Source organism: Corapipo altera, unplaced genomic scaffold (assembly GCF_003945725.1).
Source record: "Corapipo altera isolate COAL_440 unplaced genomic scaffold, ASM394572v1 58, whole genome shotgun sequence".
NCBI classification, from domain to species: Eukaryota; Metazoa; Chordata; class Aves; order Passeriformes; family Pipridae; genus Corapipo; species Corapipo altera.
In genome coordinates this window covers 4097491-4112091 of record NW_020884898.1, presented here as the reverse complement: position 1 = coordinate 4112091, position 14601 = coordinate 4097491, and the positions used below count along the sequence as shown (strand labels likewise).

The window sequence follows — 14601 nt, the reverse complement described above, 5'->3', positions numbered from 1 at the left end:
TCTTTTAGGGTTTTTAGGAGGCTTCTGCTTCTCACCCTTATCAATTAGTGAGATAACACTTGCTCTGTTTACTCCAGTGGTTTTGACTTTTTGCCATCTGGGAAGAGGATCCAGCTTCTTGGCATCCCACTGCATTAATATTGACTGGATTTCAATCTTGCCTGATTTATGGCCAAGCTTTGATATCTCAGTAGCCATACATGGCACCATTTTAGTAGCAGTTTGCTGACCCTGGTCAGTTTTAATGAAGGGTCAACAGGCTACTTCCTCGTCATCAGATGTCAATGCAAACACTAGGTTTTTCTCCTTATCAGAAAAACAGACTGGCTTACTGTCTCTCAGTTCCTCCACTGGGCATGGTAAGTTTGAGTTACAAGACCTTGTTTCAGAGAATATTATGGGTTCTACGTCCTGCAGATCTTCCCGTAAGATTCTCTGCCTCTCATGCACGTTCCAGAGCTCCACCTGAAGCTTTTGGACGTGATCATGCTTGGCAGCAAGCAATGCTCAAGCAATGCCTCCACTTGCAGCCTTTTTTCCTTTTCCTCATTTATCTGAAAATACAATTCTTTCACTGAATCTAGTAAAGACAATATTATTTCAGATTTCTGTGTAACCACTCCTTCATTATCCAAATTTTCTCCTGCCTCCTCCACTCCAGGGGCAGAAAGGTGATTAAGAAATTTTTCAGTGAAGGACAACAAAATATTTTCTTTACACTGGCCACCCAGGACAGACATTTTCTCCAAAAGTTCCTACAGAAGGAACCTTACAACCTCCCTCAGAGGGAAGCTGAGGCAAAGTTTTCAAAAGTTCAAGTCTCTGCAGAAGAGACCTCAGCCTCCTCAATTCTCTCAGAGGGAGCTGTGTCAGACTTACCAAGAGTTCCTACAGAAGGAAACCACACAAAACAATCACAGAGCCCCCTCAGAGGAGACCATGCTACTGTCAAAGGCACTTCAGGTCAGAGGAGATTACCCTGCTTTCGCTGCACCAAAATAATGTTATGATCCAGTTATTAAAATTATTAGAAATACCTCTGCCCAAATTAAAGTGCAGACAAGACCAGATGCCAAAGTCAATAGTATGGGTTTTATTTAATGGTTACTGTGAGGCAGACAAAGAGAGAGAGAGAAAGAAATAGGAAAAAGGAGGGGGGGGGAAGAAAGAAAGTGACAGAGATTAAAATAGAAAATGTATCACCACTGTGGAACCTGGTGGTGTCCCATCAGTTCGGTTCTTCTGGTCTTCTCAGTGGTGAGGGTCCCACAAAACACAGAGCCCAGTGGATTAATATACGTTCAGGAGATGCCAGACACTTCACCTGGAGGGGGGGGAAGCTCTGCAGTCTTTTGTGACAGGCTCTGGATTTGTTGCCTCACTTGGATCACCGTGCAGTCCTCTGGTGGTAGAAGGCCTCAGGAATCAGTTGAGGGGGAATTCCTTTGGGGGTCTTTGATGGTTTATGACCCCTTCTCAGCTGCCTCTCACATGAATGTCCCATGTGTACGTGGTCTTCCCAGAGCAGGGGGGGTTTACTCCTTCAGTTTGGTGTGTAGAGATTTCACCATCACACACCCAAAACCCTTCTCCTCCACCACCTCCTGAGCCCAGCTAAGGCAGATTCTTAACACAGATGCATTCTTCTTTCTGAGACTTGTTTACTTCTCCTCAGACTAGAGATTATTAGATAATAGTATCTTAAGTCCCCAGTCACAGTCCAAATTCCAGTCAGGAGGCACTGGGAGGGGAAGCTGCCTCAGTGGTCACAGACAGGCAGTTTGACAAAAAGTCTTTCTACGATTTTGACAATGTTTGAGACATTACTGATATTTCAGTCCATCACATCACAGCACAGGAAAAATAAAGTGACATATATATACAAATAAAATCATTACGGGCAGTTATCAAGGTATCATTTAAGCAGTGCAACACAGTTTATGTACAAGGAATAAGCAGAGAACATTTTCTGATAAACAGCTTCAAAAGAAATAATTGCAAATGTACCAGTGTTGTGGTATATACAATAAAAAAAAAAGAAAGTTGAAGTCCTGGAGCTTTATTTAATAAGAAAATCGCCCTGATGTACATCTAATCAAGAGAAAAAATGTTTGTACCATGCTGTAATGATATGCAAAGCTACTGAAACACTTGTTCACTCAGATTTCAGTGAATTTGTTATTTGATCTGCGAATGCTTTGCATACTACAAAAGGAATGGGTGAAATGAGAATGAGGCTGAGGGAAGCTGCAGGATATTACCAGACACTGGAGTTCCAAGGTGAAGATGGCATGGTGGTGTTCGCTCAAAGATGAGACTCAATGATCTTGGAGGTGTTTTCCAACCTTAATGATTCTCTGAACACCACATCCGTGACTCAGTAGTATTAGTAGATTTCTCTGTTGGCTATCAGGCAGATTTAATTTCAAACCCTGTAACGGGGCTAAAATTCTTGAAACTGTAATCAAACTGTAAAGAAATCTCTGCCTTTTTTTGCTTTTGAAGGATAATTGTCCAAACTGCTTTTCATCATGCGTATTGCTTATCTTACTAACTTGCGGACTAGATGTTCATTGCTTATCAAAAATAAATTTTATCTGTGATGCATTTGAACTTCTTAATTTCCTTTTTTTAAACATAGTACAGTGAAATGAATGTCCAAATGTTTGTTGTGCATTTTTATGGTCCAGGTTCTAAGTTCTATTGACTAAAATATGGACATCAAAGAGGAGACTGAGGAAAGATCTCATCACATTCTACAACTTCCTCATGAGGGAAAGTGGAGGGGCAGGCACCAATCTCTTCTCTCTGACCAGGGAGAGGACCCAAGGGAACAGCATGAAAGTTTAGAGAAGGTCAGAAAAGGTTTAGATTGGATATTAGGAAAAGATTCTTCACTCAGAGGATGGTTGGGGGTGATGGAACAGTCTCCCCATGGAAATGGTTATGGCATCAAGTCTGCCAGAGCTCAAGAAGCATTATCCAATAACTCAGAATAGTCTATGATTCTACATGTGAGATTCACAACAGATTCTCTGCTAATCATTCTCTTGCCTGAAAACGGTCCAAAATATCTACTACAGCATTATGTCAGTTATTTTGATCCACTGACGGATATTCTTGTTGTCAGCAAAGTGGCAAAGAGATGGCAGAAGTCATTAAATCAGTTTTGAAATGGGACAGTATGTGGCAGCAAACCATACCATCACTCTTGCTTTGAACATCAGCATGCTGCAGCTTTAGGAAGCAGTCATGTGCGTTCCCCAACACTGCAGAAACTCTGCAAGAGTATTTGTCTTGTTTGATCGCTCACAAATCTTTGGATAAGTTGCCCCAGAAGACACCACCTTTGCAGAAAGAAGTGGTGCAAGGCAGAGTAAGGTGTAGAATAAGGGGTAGATAATGTCTGGGTTCCATACAGGACAGAGATATAATTTTTTGCAGTAGTTGTGAGGGTGCAGAGCCTGGAGCTCTGTGTGTCATTGCTGGGGAGGGGGGGTAAGGGACTCTCTGGCTTCCACACATCATGCCACTGATGCTATGTGGAGTAAGTGGGTCATGCTGATCACACAGCAAGCTGAAATAGGAAATCCCAATCACCCCGGCATCTTGGAAGTCCTCACAAACTGTTCTGAAGGTGAAAATTTCAGACTACCATCAGGGGAGGAGCAGGACAAGGTGAGACACGCTGAGGAGTCCTCACATAACCAGCTACCTGAAGGTGAAAAGTCATATGTTCTCTTCACTGACAGTTCCTGCCATATCATAAGGATACCTCGAAAGTGCCATATGGAGTCCTATGCATTGAGTTGCAGAAGCTATTGAAGGACAAGGTGGATCAAGTCGGGTTGCAGATCTGAAAGCTGTCCAGCTGGCTCTAGATATTGCTGAACGAGGGAAATGGCCCGCACTCTACGTCTATGCTGACTCATGGATGGCAGCAAATGCTCTGTGGGAATGGATCACAGAACATGTGGGACCACAGAATAGACCAATGGAAAAAGATCGATTGGCAGACCCATCTGGGCTGCTGGACTGTGGCAAGACATCGCTGTCTGGGTAGAGAAGTTGGCTGTAAAAGTACATTATGTGGGTGCCCACATACCCAAGAGTCGGGCTCCTGAAGAACATTGCCACAATGGACAGGTGGATTGAGCTGTCAAGATTAAACTGACTCAGGTGGATCTGGACTGGCAGCATAAGGGTGAATTATTTCTGGTATAGTGGGCCCGTGATGCCTCGGGTCATCAGGGAAGAGATGCAACACACAGGTGGGCTTGTGATCGAGGAGTGGATGGACACCATCTCCCAGGTTGTCTGTGAAACATGCACTGCAGTCAAGCAGACCAAGTGGATGAAGCCTCTGTGGTATGGTGGACAATGGTCAAATTATAAACATGGGGAGGCCTGGCATCACACTCTTGCAAACCCACCAAGGCAAGCACTATGTGCTTAAAATGGTGGAAACAACCACCAGATGGCTGGAGACATTACACTGGAGACATTCCACCACTGCAAGACCATCTTGGGCCTTGAAAAACAAGTCTTGTGGCAACATGGCACCCCAGAAAGAATTGAGTTGTACAATGGGACTCATTTAAAAAATAGTCTCATAGACAACCTGGGTCAGACAGCACAGTATGGAGGAGGGATATCATGTGCCCTGTCATGCACCAGCCTCTGGGACAATTGAACGAACTGTTAAAAACTGCATTGAAAACAATGGGTGGTTGGACCTACAAATGGAGTTGGCCCCACCTAATCCAAACCTCAATGTACCTCAGAAGGGGATAAAGTCCCTGTGGTGCACATGAGAAAAGTGTTAGGGAAGAGAGTCTGGATTAGTCCTGCCTCGAGCAAAGGCAAACCCATCTGTGGGACTGTTTTTGCTGAACGACCCAGGTGCATTTGGCCAGTAATGCAGAGAGATGGGGAAACACGATGTGTACTTTAAGAGGATTTGATTTTTTGAGTGACAAGAGTCTGCAAGGTTGAATTGTGTAATATTCATTGCTGAATGACGCTGCTACTGTATGCCATAACTACCACAGACAATGAGTATGGACTGGAATACACCAGTTGTGAGCTCTTGATGCAGCTTGCAAACAGCCTAACAGCACACCAGCCTTCCTGCCCTGGGGGATATCTAGGACAGATAGAACCCACACTCACGGACTAAATGAACTCAAGAGACACTTTGGAGGAATAGCCACTGACTATGGAAATGATACCTGTGCGTGTGTGTGTGTATACATATATTAAAAATATATATATATGTATATTAAAATATATATATTTATAGTTGGAAGATGTAGGATCTGGGCATGATGTAGATGGTATAGAATAAGGGGTGGATAATAACCTGGTTCCAGTCAGGACAGAGTTAATTTTTTGCAGTAGCTGTGAGGTGGTGGAGCCTGGAGCTGTGTGGGTATGGCTAGGAGTTTATTCTATACTACCTTACATCATGATCTTTCCCTTTTGTGCCTCCAATTCGCCTCTCCAATCCACTGCAGTGGGGGGGAAAAGGTGGGGGGAGCAAGGAAGCAGTGTGTGGTTTTGGAGTCTCAGTGGGGGCACTAAATTAGGGAGCACCATCCTAGGCACAAGAATGGTGCAAGATTATACTGTTGTGATCCAGTTATACTCAAGTTGTCTTCAGAGACTGTGTGACATGAGAAGGACAAATTCTGGTGAGACTCCCACCTGGAGTGCTGCATCCAGCTCTGTGGTTCACAGTACAGGAGGAACATCGGAGTGAGTCCAGAGGAAGCCACCAAGATGATCATAGGGATGGAGCACCTCTCATATAAGGAAAGGCTGAGAGAACTGGGTTTGTTCAGCCTGGAAAAGAGAAGGCTTTGGGGTGACCTAATTGCAGCTTTGTACTACTTGAAGGGAGCCTTCAAGGAAGATGGAGAGAGGCTATTTACAATGGTATGGTGTGACAGTACAAGGGGGAATGGCTTCAAACTGGAAGAAAGTAGTTTTACATTAGATATTAGTAGAAAATTCTGTACTGTGAGGGTAGTCAGGCACTGGCACAGGTTGCCCTGAGAAGCTGTGGATGCCCCATCCCTGGCAGTGTTCCAAGGCCAGGTTGGATGGAGCTCTGAGCAACTTGGTCTAGTGAAAGGTCTCCTTGTCCCTGACTGGGATTGGAACCAGAGGATCTTTAAGGTCCCTTCTAACTCAAGCCATTCTATGATTCTATGAATTTCTCAAATGTCCCCACTAAGGGGCAGCATTGAAGAGCAGGTCTCGGTAAACAGCTACTCATACTATGGAGTAGGTGCAAGGAAGGGACTAACAAATTAGTGTTTGTTCTCGATTGTATGGAAGAGAAAAATTAAAAAGGGAAAGAAAGAAAGAGAGAGAGAGAGAGAAAGAAAGAAAGAGAGAAAGAGAGAAAGAAAGAAAGAAAGAAAGAAAGAAAGAAAGAGAAAGAAAAGAAAGTCCCTCCCCATTTCCCATTGAGACGACCCACCATCGTTCTTCCCATAATTACTTTATAAAGGTTATTTCCATCTCTACACTGATGTGAATGAAGTGTGTAAGTTTGCACATGTTGACTTCTGGCAATAGTGAAGCTTTTCCAGTAATATTTCCCACTTCAGCTTTCATCTTGTTTTCCATGCAGAGTTACACAAGGATCTTTGGCAGGATAATATCTCAAAGGCTTTAGCTTTCTTTCTCTCAGCAGAATTAGGATTTTGCAATTTCTGGCTGGAGTTTGCTGTGGAAATGATGGAGTTTTGCACCTGTCAGGTTTTCAGACAATTCAAGATGTAGTTATTTACAGATGATCATAGGGCAGGTGTAAAAATTGTCAGGTCAGCTCCTGTAAATACACATTACTTTGACTGAGCCCATTCTTTAATTTCTCTGCAGCAATCTCCTTCATTAGCCCTGTGTGATCTTATGTAAGTGAATTCATCTATTGGATATCAATTTGCTGTTAGTTATAAAGTTAGTTATGTGCTCTTTTGTAAGTCAGTGCTCAATGTGTGTTTCATGCTGGTGTTAATGATTTAGTTTAATCTGATAGAGTTCAGCCATTTATGAGAGTAGAGCCTGGGGGAAAGCACCTTATTTTGCCTTTGTTAAAATACTACCTAGTCAAGGAGACTGGAGGTAATACCAAAGAACACTAATGAAATGCTCTGTTGGTTGCTCCAGTGGTCAGGGATTTTGGATTGTGAGTGATTTTGTTCTATGTGCAGTTTCAGGCAATACTTTTTTTTTTTTTTAATTTCTTCTTGGAACATCTTCCATATGCTAGAATATTTAAAGTGTATTTTAAAATAGTGGCTGGCAATCTGCGAAACACCATTTTAGCATGAATGAGGTCATATGCTACTAAAATACTACTTATACTAGGAAACTGAGATTAATTGAAAGTAGCACAGCTAAAAAAGCGAAGGCAACAGGTGTTTTATTCGATTGCAGGTATTGGCTTTTTTTAACATCTGTAGAATAACTGATACTTCATCCTGAAACTTGCTGCAAATTTGTATGTTTCCATAACTGAATATCAGTAACTCCCAGTATTCCTAATTTAGGATATGTTCCCTTAAGGTGTTTTTGGCTAATAAAACATGATATCCTCTTCTAGCACATCACCAGTTTCATAATGTGATGCAGGATTAAAAGAATTTTGCTTGGAGACCAGGCAGCTGATGACTAAGAGTGTACTGAAAAGGAAACAGGGCAGGCTGTGCTCCTGCAAAAAAAAAAAAAAAAAAAAACAAAACACCAAACCCTGGAGATATCAGCATTCTATAATTTTCACAGAGATGACTATAAGGTGTATGTGCAGCATGTCAGAAAGAAGTATTTTTTGTGTTGCAAGAAATGGGAGAGTAATTTGATGTAGATATTTTAATCAGCTATTTAGTAAGTAAGAGAAACGGGATTTATCTCTACGCAAAATTGACAATGCCTTTGACTATTATTTGAGCAAGTCAAGGAAGTGAAACAGCCTAGACTTCAATTTCCCCGTTGTTTAAAATTGAGATCTTCCCTAGTGTATTCTTATGAAGTAATTAAACAACCTTTTAAAATGTGCTGTTTAAATCCATGCTGTTGGGAGTTTTAGCACAATGACCCCAATAATAAATAGATGCTGGAGCAATTACAGTCAAATCATTCATCTTGATGCTTCAAATTTGATGTTCTGTACACAGAATGCTATAATATTCGCGCATTTTAAAAGTATTCCACCTCCCATAAAGTAGTAGTTTCAGGTGACTAATTGTTGCATAAACCATGGAACTGATATTTAAATGCAAATCAGGGGCCTTTTTTTGGTGCAGTTTTGGATCTTAGCCCATGAGTCACAGTTTTCAGAAGCAGCAAACTCCATAGAAGAGTGTAACTGTGTCAGTTCTGGGCTCCTCAGTACAAGAAAGACAAGGAGGTACTGGAGAGGGTCTAGCAGAGGTCACAAAGATGATGAGGGGTCTGGAGATCTCTCATATAAGGAGATACTGTTTAGTCTAGAGAAGACTAAGAGGGGATCTCATTAATGCATATAAATATCTCAAAGGTGGATGCCAAGTTAATAGTACCAGACCCTCCAGTGGTTCCCAGCAACAGGACAAGGAGCAATGACCATAAACACAACAAGTTCCACTTCAGCATGAGGAAGGACTTTATGTTGAGGGTGGCAGAGCACTGGAACAGGCTGCTCTGGGACATCATGGATTCTTCCTCTCTGGAGACATTCAAAACCCACCTGGAAACATTTCTGTGTCACCTGCTCCAGGTGACACTGCCTGGGCAGGGGGGCTGGACTGGATGATCTCCAGAGATGCCTTCCAACCCCAACAATTCTGTGATTCCTTGATTCTGTGAAAAATGCAGATTTAACTAGAAACAGTAAGATTTAAAAATCATGGATACAAAACGTAAAACGATGTACACAATTAGCAAATGCACATGCTATTTAAACTAAGTACAACTGAAGCCTCAGTCTGGAAACTGGAGTGGCAGAACCATCTGGAAAAAACATCCCTGGGCTATTCAGGCATCGTTTCTGTTCAAGACCCTTGCTGTCATGGTTGTTGAAAATTTTGCCTGTTTTAAGATTTTATGTAGAGAGCCTTTCTTAGGCTTTACTGGAATGGCATGTAATGAAGACACTTATACCATTCAAATACCATCTGTCCCATACAAAACAGAAGAGTATCTCGTGATTTGGGGGAAACCCTGGCTCTATGGAAACTGGGGCAGAATATTTTTTGTTACTCCACTAGCCAGGATTTTCTGTGTCTTCAAACAAATACTTTCACAGTAGTTGGATGTGGAGCTGGAGATCGATACCAATTGCTGATTATATTGAGCTGTAGAATGTTATTTGCAATAATGGTTGTGGTCAGAGACAAATCTGTCTTCCACCCCTTCCAAGGCAGACATATAGGGAAGAACCCTCAATCTTTTCAAAAACACATCAAGAGAAGTGAAAATGGTCAGTGTTGTCAGAGGCGCAGTCCCATTTTCCACCAGCTCTGTGGATAGAGACAGCCTCAGGAGATACCTAACTAGTGGTGTAGCTATCTGATACCCTCCCTGGTCATTGGTGGGGGAAAGGCAGTGGGGGTAGGATACTTCTGCAGTTTAGTAATTTTGAAGTATAAAAAAGGTCTTTTGAGGCCACAAGGGCAACTGCTGGCTTCAAGAGTTTTGCCCTGACGAGATCAATCCTGGACTAGGGCCAGAAGGTGAGAGGGTGAGGAAGGACTTCAGATTGTCTTTATTTGTCCTGTAACCTCTCTATATCTCAGCTGAGCCAAGAGAATCTAGGAATGTGTCTACAGAGATTTGGGTTAGATAAACTCTTTCCATTTGGAATTTCAAGATATGAAATACATTTTGAACTATAAAAGAAGAAGAACCCTCTTTTCAAGCATAGAACAATAACGATAGCTGTATAATCATTCTGTAATTCTTCTCCATTTTTTTCCATTTTGTTCTAATGACAGTGGTAGCAGTCAATTGAAGTCATGTAGGCAGTACAAGTGCGTGACACAGTACATGTGCAAGACAGGGATTAAACTTTTATTTCCTGGCAATAGGAAATAAAAGTTTAAGCTAAAAAAATTAATCTATTGTGATATTTCAAGATTTATCTGTTAATTGCTTGCCAGTGGTTTCAAAATTGGAAAAAAGCTATCCAAAATCACACTAGGATATCCTTTGAGTTCAGTCAAATCTCTGATTGAGTCAGCTTCGGTTATCACTGCCATCACCAGTTGATCTATAAATACATCTGCTTTTACAGCCTACGCATTCTGAGATTTGCCCATTGCCTCCTCAGAAGAGCAGGGCTAGCATCTACTATTAAACAAGCCTGGCTTGGCAAAAGCCAACAAGAACCTAGCCTAAGAGGCCAAGCCCATCCGTTGTCAGCTTTGACAGTCGCTGCTATCATTTGAAAGTGCACTTGCAGCCAGTCCAAGTTGGTAGTGTCAGCCCAAGCTGATTGGAGCTGCAGACATTTTTGCTGACTGGAGTCATGCTATCTTTGCCAGTTTGCTGGAATAGACACAGACACTGATTGGGTCATGCTGAAAACATTCCTGTCCTATGAAGCAAGTCTGTTTGTATTTCAGGTTTGCCAGGACTAATGAATTAAAAATCTTGGGCTCACCACAGTTTGCTGCTTAATAATGCCTGTGAGAGAAGGATTTTTTCCTCCCTGGAGCGTGACAGCATCATAATCCCTTGTCACTGGCAAGGAGAGGAAGGAAAAGCATACTTGTGGAGAAAAGCGGAAAAGGGTGATCTTTTGGGACAGCAAAGCCTATGGGAAGTGCAGGTAGCAGCATGTTGCCCTAACAGCTGTCTCAGCTTCTCAGACCTTGTCAGTTCGTTGCTATGCAGCAGGTGCAGCCTTTTCTTTTATTGAAGCTTTACTCCATAAAGGCAACGACAAGCCAAGGCAGTGGCTGGCCCTGGATTATACAAGTGCAGACACTCCGCTAAGTGAGGTAAGGCAACAGGTGTGAAAAAATTTGATAGAGCTGTAACAGCATTTAATCTGAGTTCTGCTGCAGATTTTTTACAGAGGAACAGCAGCCAGCTCTATAGGCAATTCTTGGGAAGAAAAGAGCTGCTCGTTAAATCTCATTAAATTCCAGGTTGCCCACTCACCTTCATCTCTGTCTACAGTGATATTGTTCATCATGCATGGAGAAAGCAGGTGGGGAACTGGGGGCAGCCGATCTGAATGTTTCATGATATCACCTTGTTTGCACACAGGCTTCTTCCATCCCTCTCTGTTCTCTGTGATAGCTTTTTGTGATGAAGAGCTTGAGGATTTGGCACAAAAAGGAGTGAAGGGATAAATTCAATATTATTTTAAAAATTGATTACAGGTAATTGCTGCGTATAAAGATGAGATTTCTTTTTCAGGATTGGAATAAAATGAAAAGACTCGTGTTTTGATAGAATTCACCATTTCTTACTGAAAGGGTGTTAATTTTTGCTCTCACATTAAAAAGATGGTTAAAAAAGGTAATTTAAAAGCATCACACACCAGAGAGTATGGGGCTGGGATAAAACAACAGACTTATAGCAATATTGTTATGACAACTTTAAAACCCCTAGCAGAATGCATCATTTTAATTTCTTAGGTTATGATGGGAAATTTTAAGTATACTCTTATGTGGAAGACCACTTGAGATAGTCAGTGTCAGGGGAAAGTGTACCAACAACACAGAAGGATGAACAGCCTTGTTTTGAGGATGTGCTTATCACTTAAAATCTCTTAATTTTGTGGGGCTTTTTTCCTTTACCTTGTATTGGGAAGTATGGAAGGGAAATATGATAAAGAATTTTGCATTAGTGATTCTGTTGCTTTTTTTAAAACAATGAGATGTATCAGATATTTCTTATGAAGTGAGGGTGGGGAGGCGGGGAAGAGATCAATAATGCTCAGAAGGTAAAAGTAATTCAGTCTGATGCAAGGCACTTCAAAATAAAGTATTTCAGTTTACTCCAAGGGTCTTTTACTGAGTCCAAAAACAGACATGGTTGCAATTATTTGACTTTTCTATGTCTCTGCTGCATAGATACCAGTTCAGTTTTTGTATATCTTGAATATTAGTAAGGGAGAATTAAGAACAATTCCTGGTATCCTTTGTGTATTAGCAGAAAGAGACACTCTCAGCTTCAATCAGATTCATTTGAAGTAAGGATTTTAGGTTACTTGTTGTTATTTTAAGAAAAGATTATGCACTTCAAATAACAAGTAACCATATCACTCTGCTTGCTAGGAAAATATCAAAACAGACAAAGCAAATAAACCAGAAATGCTGAAATTGATGGACACAAAGCAAATTTGATCCTATTCCACTGATTGCATGGCAGTGATGCCAGGGAAGTGTTTGATTCACTTGTATACCACCAAGGAAGACTGAAATATTGTTCTGTTCTATTGACATTTTGAGACTGCCAAATAATTCATTGTAAATGAGAATGAGTTGATAGGATTTCCCCGCAATACAATAGCCACTTTACTGAAAAACTGCAAGACTATTGGCTTAGAAAACTGTTTTTTGTTTTCACTTGCTAAATGCCTTGTTGTATTGTAAATTCATTGTATTGTTCTGATGAGTTTGGTTTCTAATTGACTAAGAAGTTTTTATGGTAATTTAAAAGCTACTCTCATAATTGTCCACTTGGTTGGTATGAATACAATGTGCACTGGATAGCAGTCCACAGTCCTAAAATAATTTCTTTATGGGCAGATCTTTTGCATGCATGAAGTCCCACTGATTTCATGTTCTCCACACATGGAGCTAATCAGAAGTTTAATATCTTTGAATTTTAGAAGCTTTGTGCTAGATAATCAAGGAGTTTCCTTGCGTTCAGCTATTCAACAGTTTAACCAAAACTGTTCACCCAAAATGTTAAATATACATAGTAGAGCTCCGAGTACAACTCTTTAGCATTCAGGAATGTTCTAATTACACCATTTGAGATCAATAGTAGCTAATTCTTTTGTTGCTCTTTAGTGTCAGGTTTAAATGAACTGGCTGTTTTCTTAATGGACAGGGTTTCATCTCAGTAAAACCACCCTTTGTAATTGATGGTCTCAGAAGAAAGACGGAGGACGGAATAAGGTCCCGATCCAGGAGCCAAACCCATGCAGACAGACCCCTACACCTGCACAGACTTCCACTGAAAAATCACCACCAAGGTTTGGAGACCCCATAACTTTCTGGCCATTAAGTGTGCAACTATCAGGCCCAGCTGGACTGGGAGAGTAATGGGTGGAAGGCAGGAGGATGGGTGCCTCCTCATTGACACCATGTGGAGTGGTGTGCACATTTCCAATCACAAGGCAGGCTTGGGGTCATGTTACTCTCAACTCCCCACCCCTTCTTCCTTCTTCACCTTCAGAGGCAGGCAGCATTGCCACAAGTCAAGGCTTGCTGAAGGGGCAATGGCAGGGAGGAAGCAGGTGAGGAGAGGGGTAGCTTCCTTTGCCATCATTCTTTCTAATCTATAAATATCAAAAATAAAGGCAGTCTCTGCACTGAATTTCATTTAATTCCTTTTTAAATGGAAAAGTGAAATGGCGCTCCCTTGACTTTGATTCTAAACATTGCTTTGCTAGAATGGGAAAGGTAGCTGTGAGTGCATGAAAAGCATTAAAACTCATTTGTTGAATGATGTCACATGCTCTGTAATAAATATATTGTTTGTATTATTGCAGCTGGAACAAACAAGTAAAAGCATTGACTCAAGTGCCCACATGATCACTACCGCCAGGGTACCTGCTGATAAGCAAGTACGAATTGCCTTCAGCCTGAATGAATCCCCAGGTACAGTTTAATTTATGGAGTAAACCACGATGAAATAGTTGTTTTTAAGTTTTACATGTACTTACCAGTCTTTACAATATCAAACCTAGTCCAGTATAATGGGTGGATTTTTTTTCCTGAGTGGCAGCTGTGATCAGTTTTCCTGTCTGATAACTTTTAATGTTTCCATTAACAATTTCATTAGAGTAAATCCACTAGATTGACAATTTAGGTCTTAGCTTTCTTTCAGTGGTTTGTGAGGTATACTTAGGACTGTAATTAACTAATCAATTTACCTGCACTTACAGTATATCTGGTTTTATGGAACTCTAAACTGAGAAAAGTAAAAGGACAAATTTGGATGAGCCTAGAGCAGGAAGGGACTTTTTTTTTAGCAGGAAGGTTGAAAAGTGCCACACATGCCCAGCTTGGTGAAAGGTTTCAGGAAATGCATACCCCACATGGCATCTCTGAGAAAGTAGCAGAAATTTCATTGATGTTTATACTGTCAACTAGTGCTGATGGAGTGTTACTTTCCTCAAACATACCCTGTACAGACATGGACCCTTTGGCCTTTGGAATAGATGAATGTTATTAGTTTGCACCTTCAATATTATTAAGGTCCAGAGAGCTGTTGCCAAACAGTGAAAGTCAGAATGAAATAAAGCAAAAATGAAGCTGAAAAGCATCCCAAAAACATTGGCTGTTGCTTTTGCTAAAAGTGGCTGGAGTCAGGGCTAAGATGTGTTTATGGATCTCTGATAAAGATAACTAAAACCCACTGCTGTTG

General features: G+C 41.3%; 1 protein-coding gene across 4 annotated transcripts in view; it reads left to right on the top strand.

Moving 5' to 3' along the window:
* The first annotated feature begins 10553 nt into the window (after window positions 1–10553).
* Window positions 10554–14601, top strand: part of MAP3K7CL (MAP3K7 C-terminal like) — a 30170-nt gene continuing 26122 nt past the window's right edge. The window contains exons 1-3 of one of the 4 annotated variants that reach the window (XM_027648721.1): window positions 10554–10991; window positions 13060–13204; window positions 13724–13832. In XM_027648721.1, the coding sequence (XP_027504522.1) occupies window positions 13763–13832 (70 nt within the window). In that variant the 5' untranslated portion in view covers window positions 10554–10991; window positions 13060–13204; window positions 13724–13762. Of the gene's footprint in view, window positions 10992–11322; window positions 11379–13059; window positions 13205–13404; window positions 13469–13723; window positions 13833–14601 lie in introns of those variants that run through there. The other 3 variants (XM_027648722.1, XM_027648723.1, XM_027648720.1) reach the window with 3 other exon arrangements.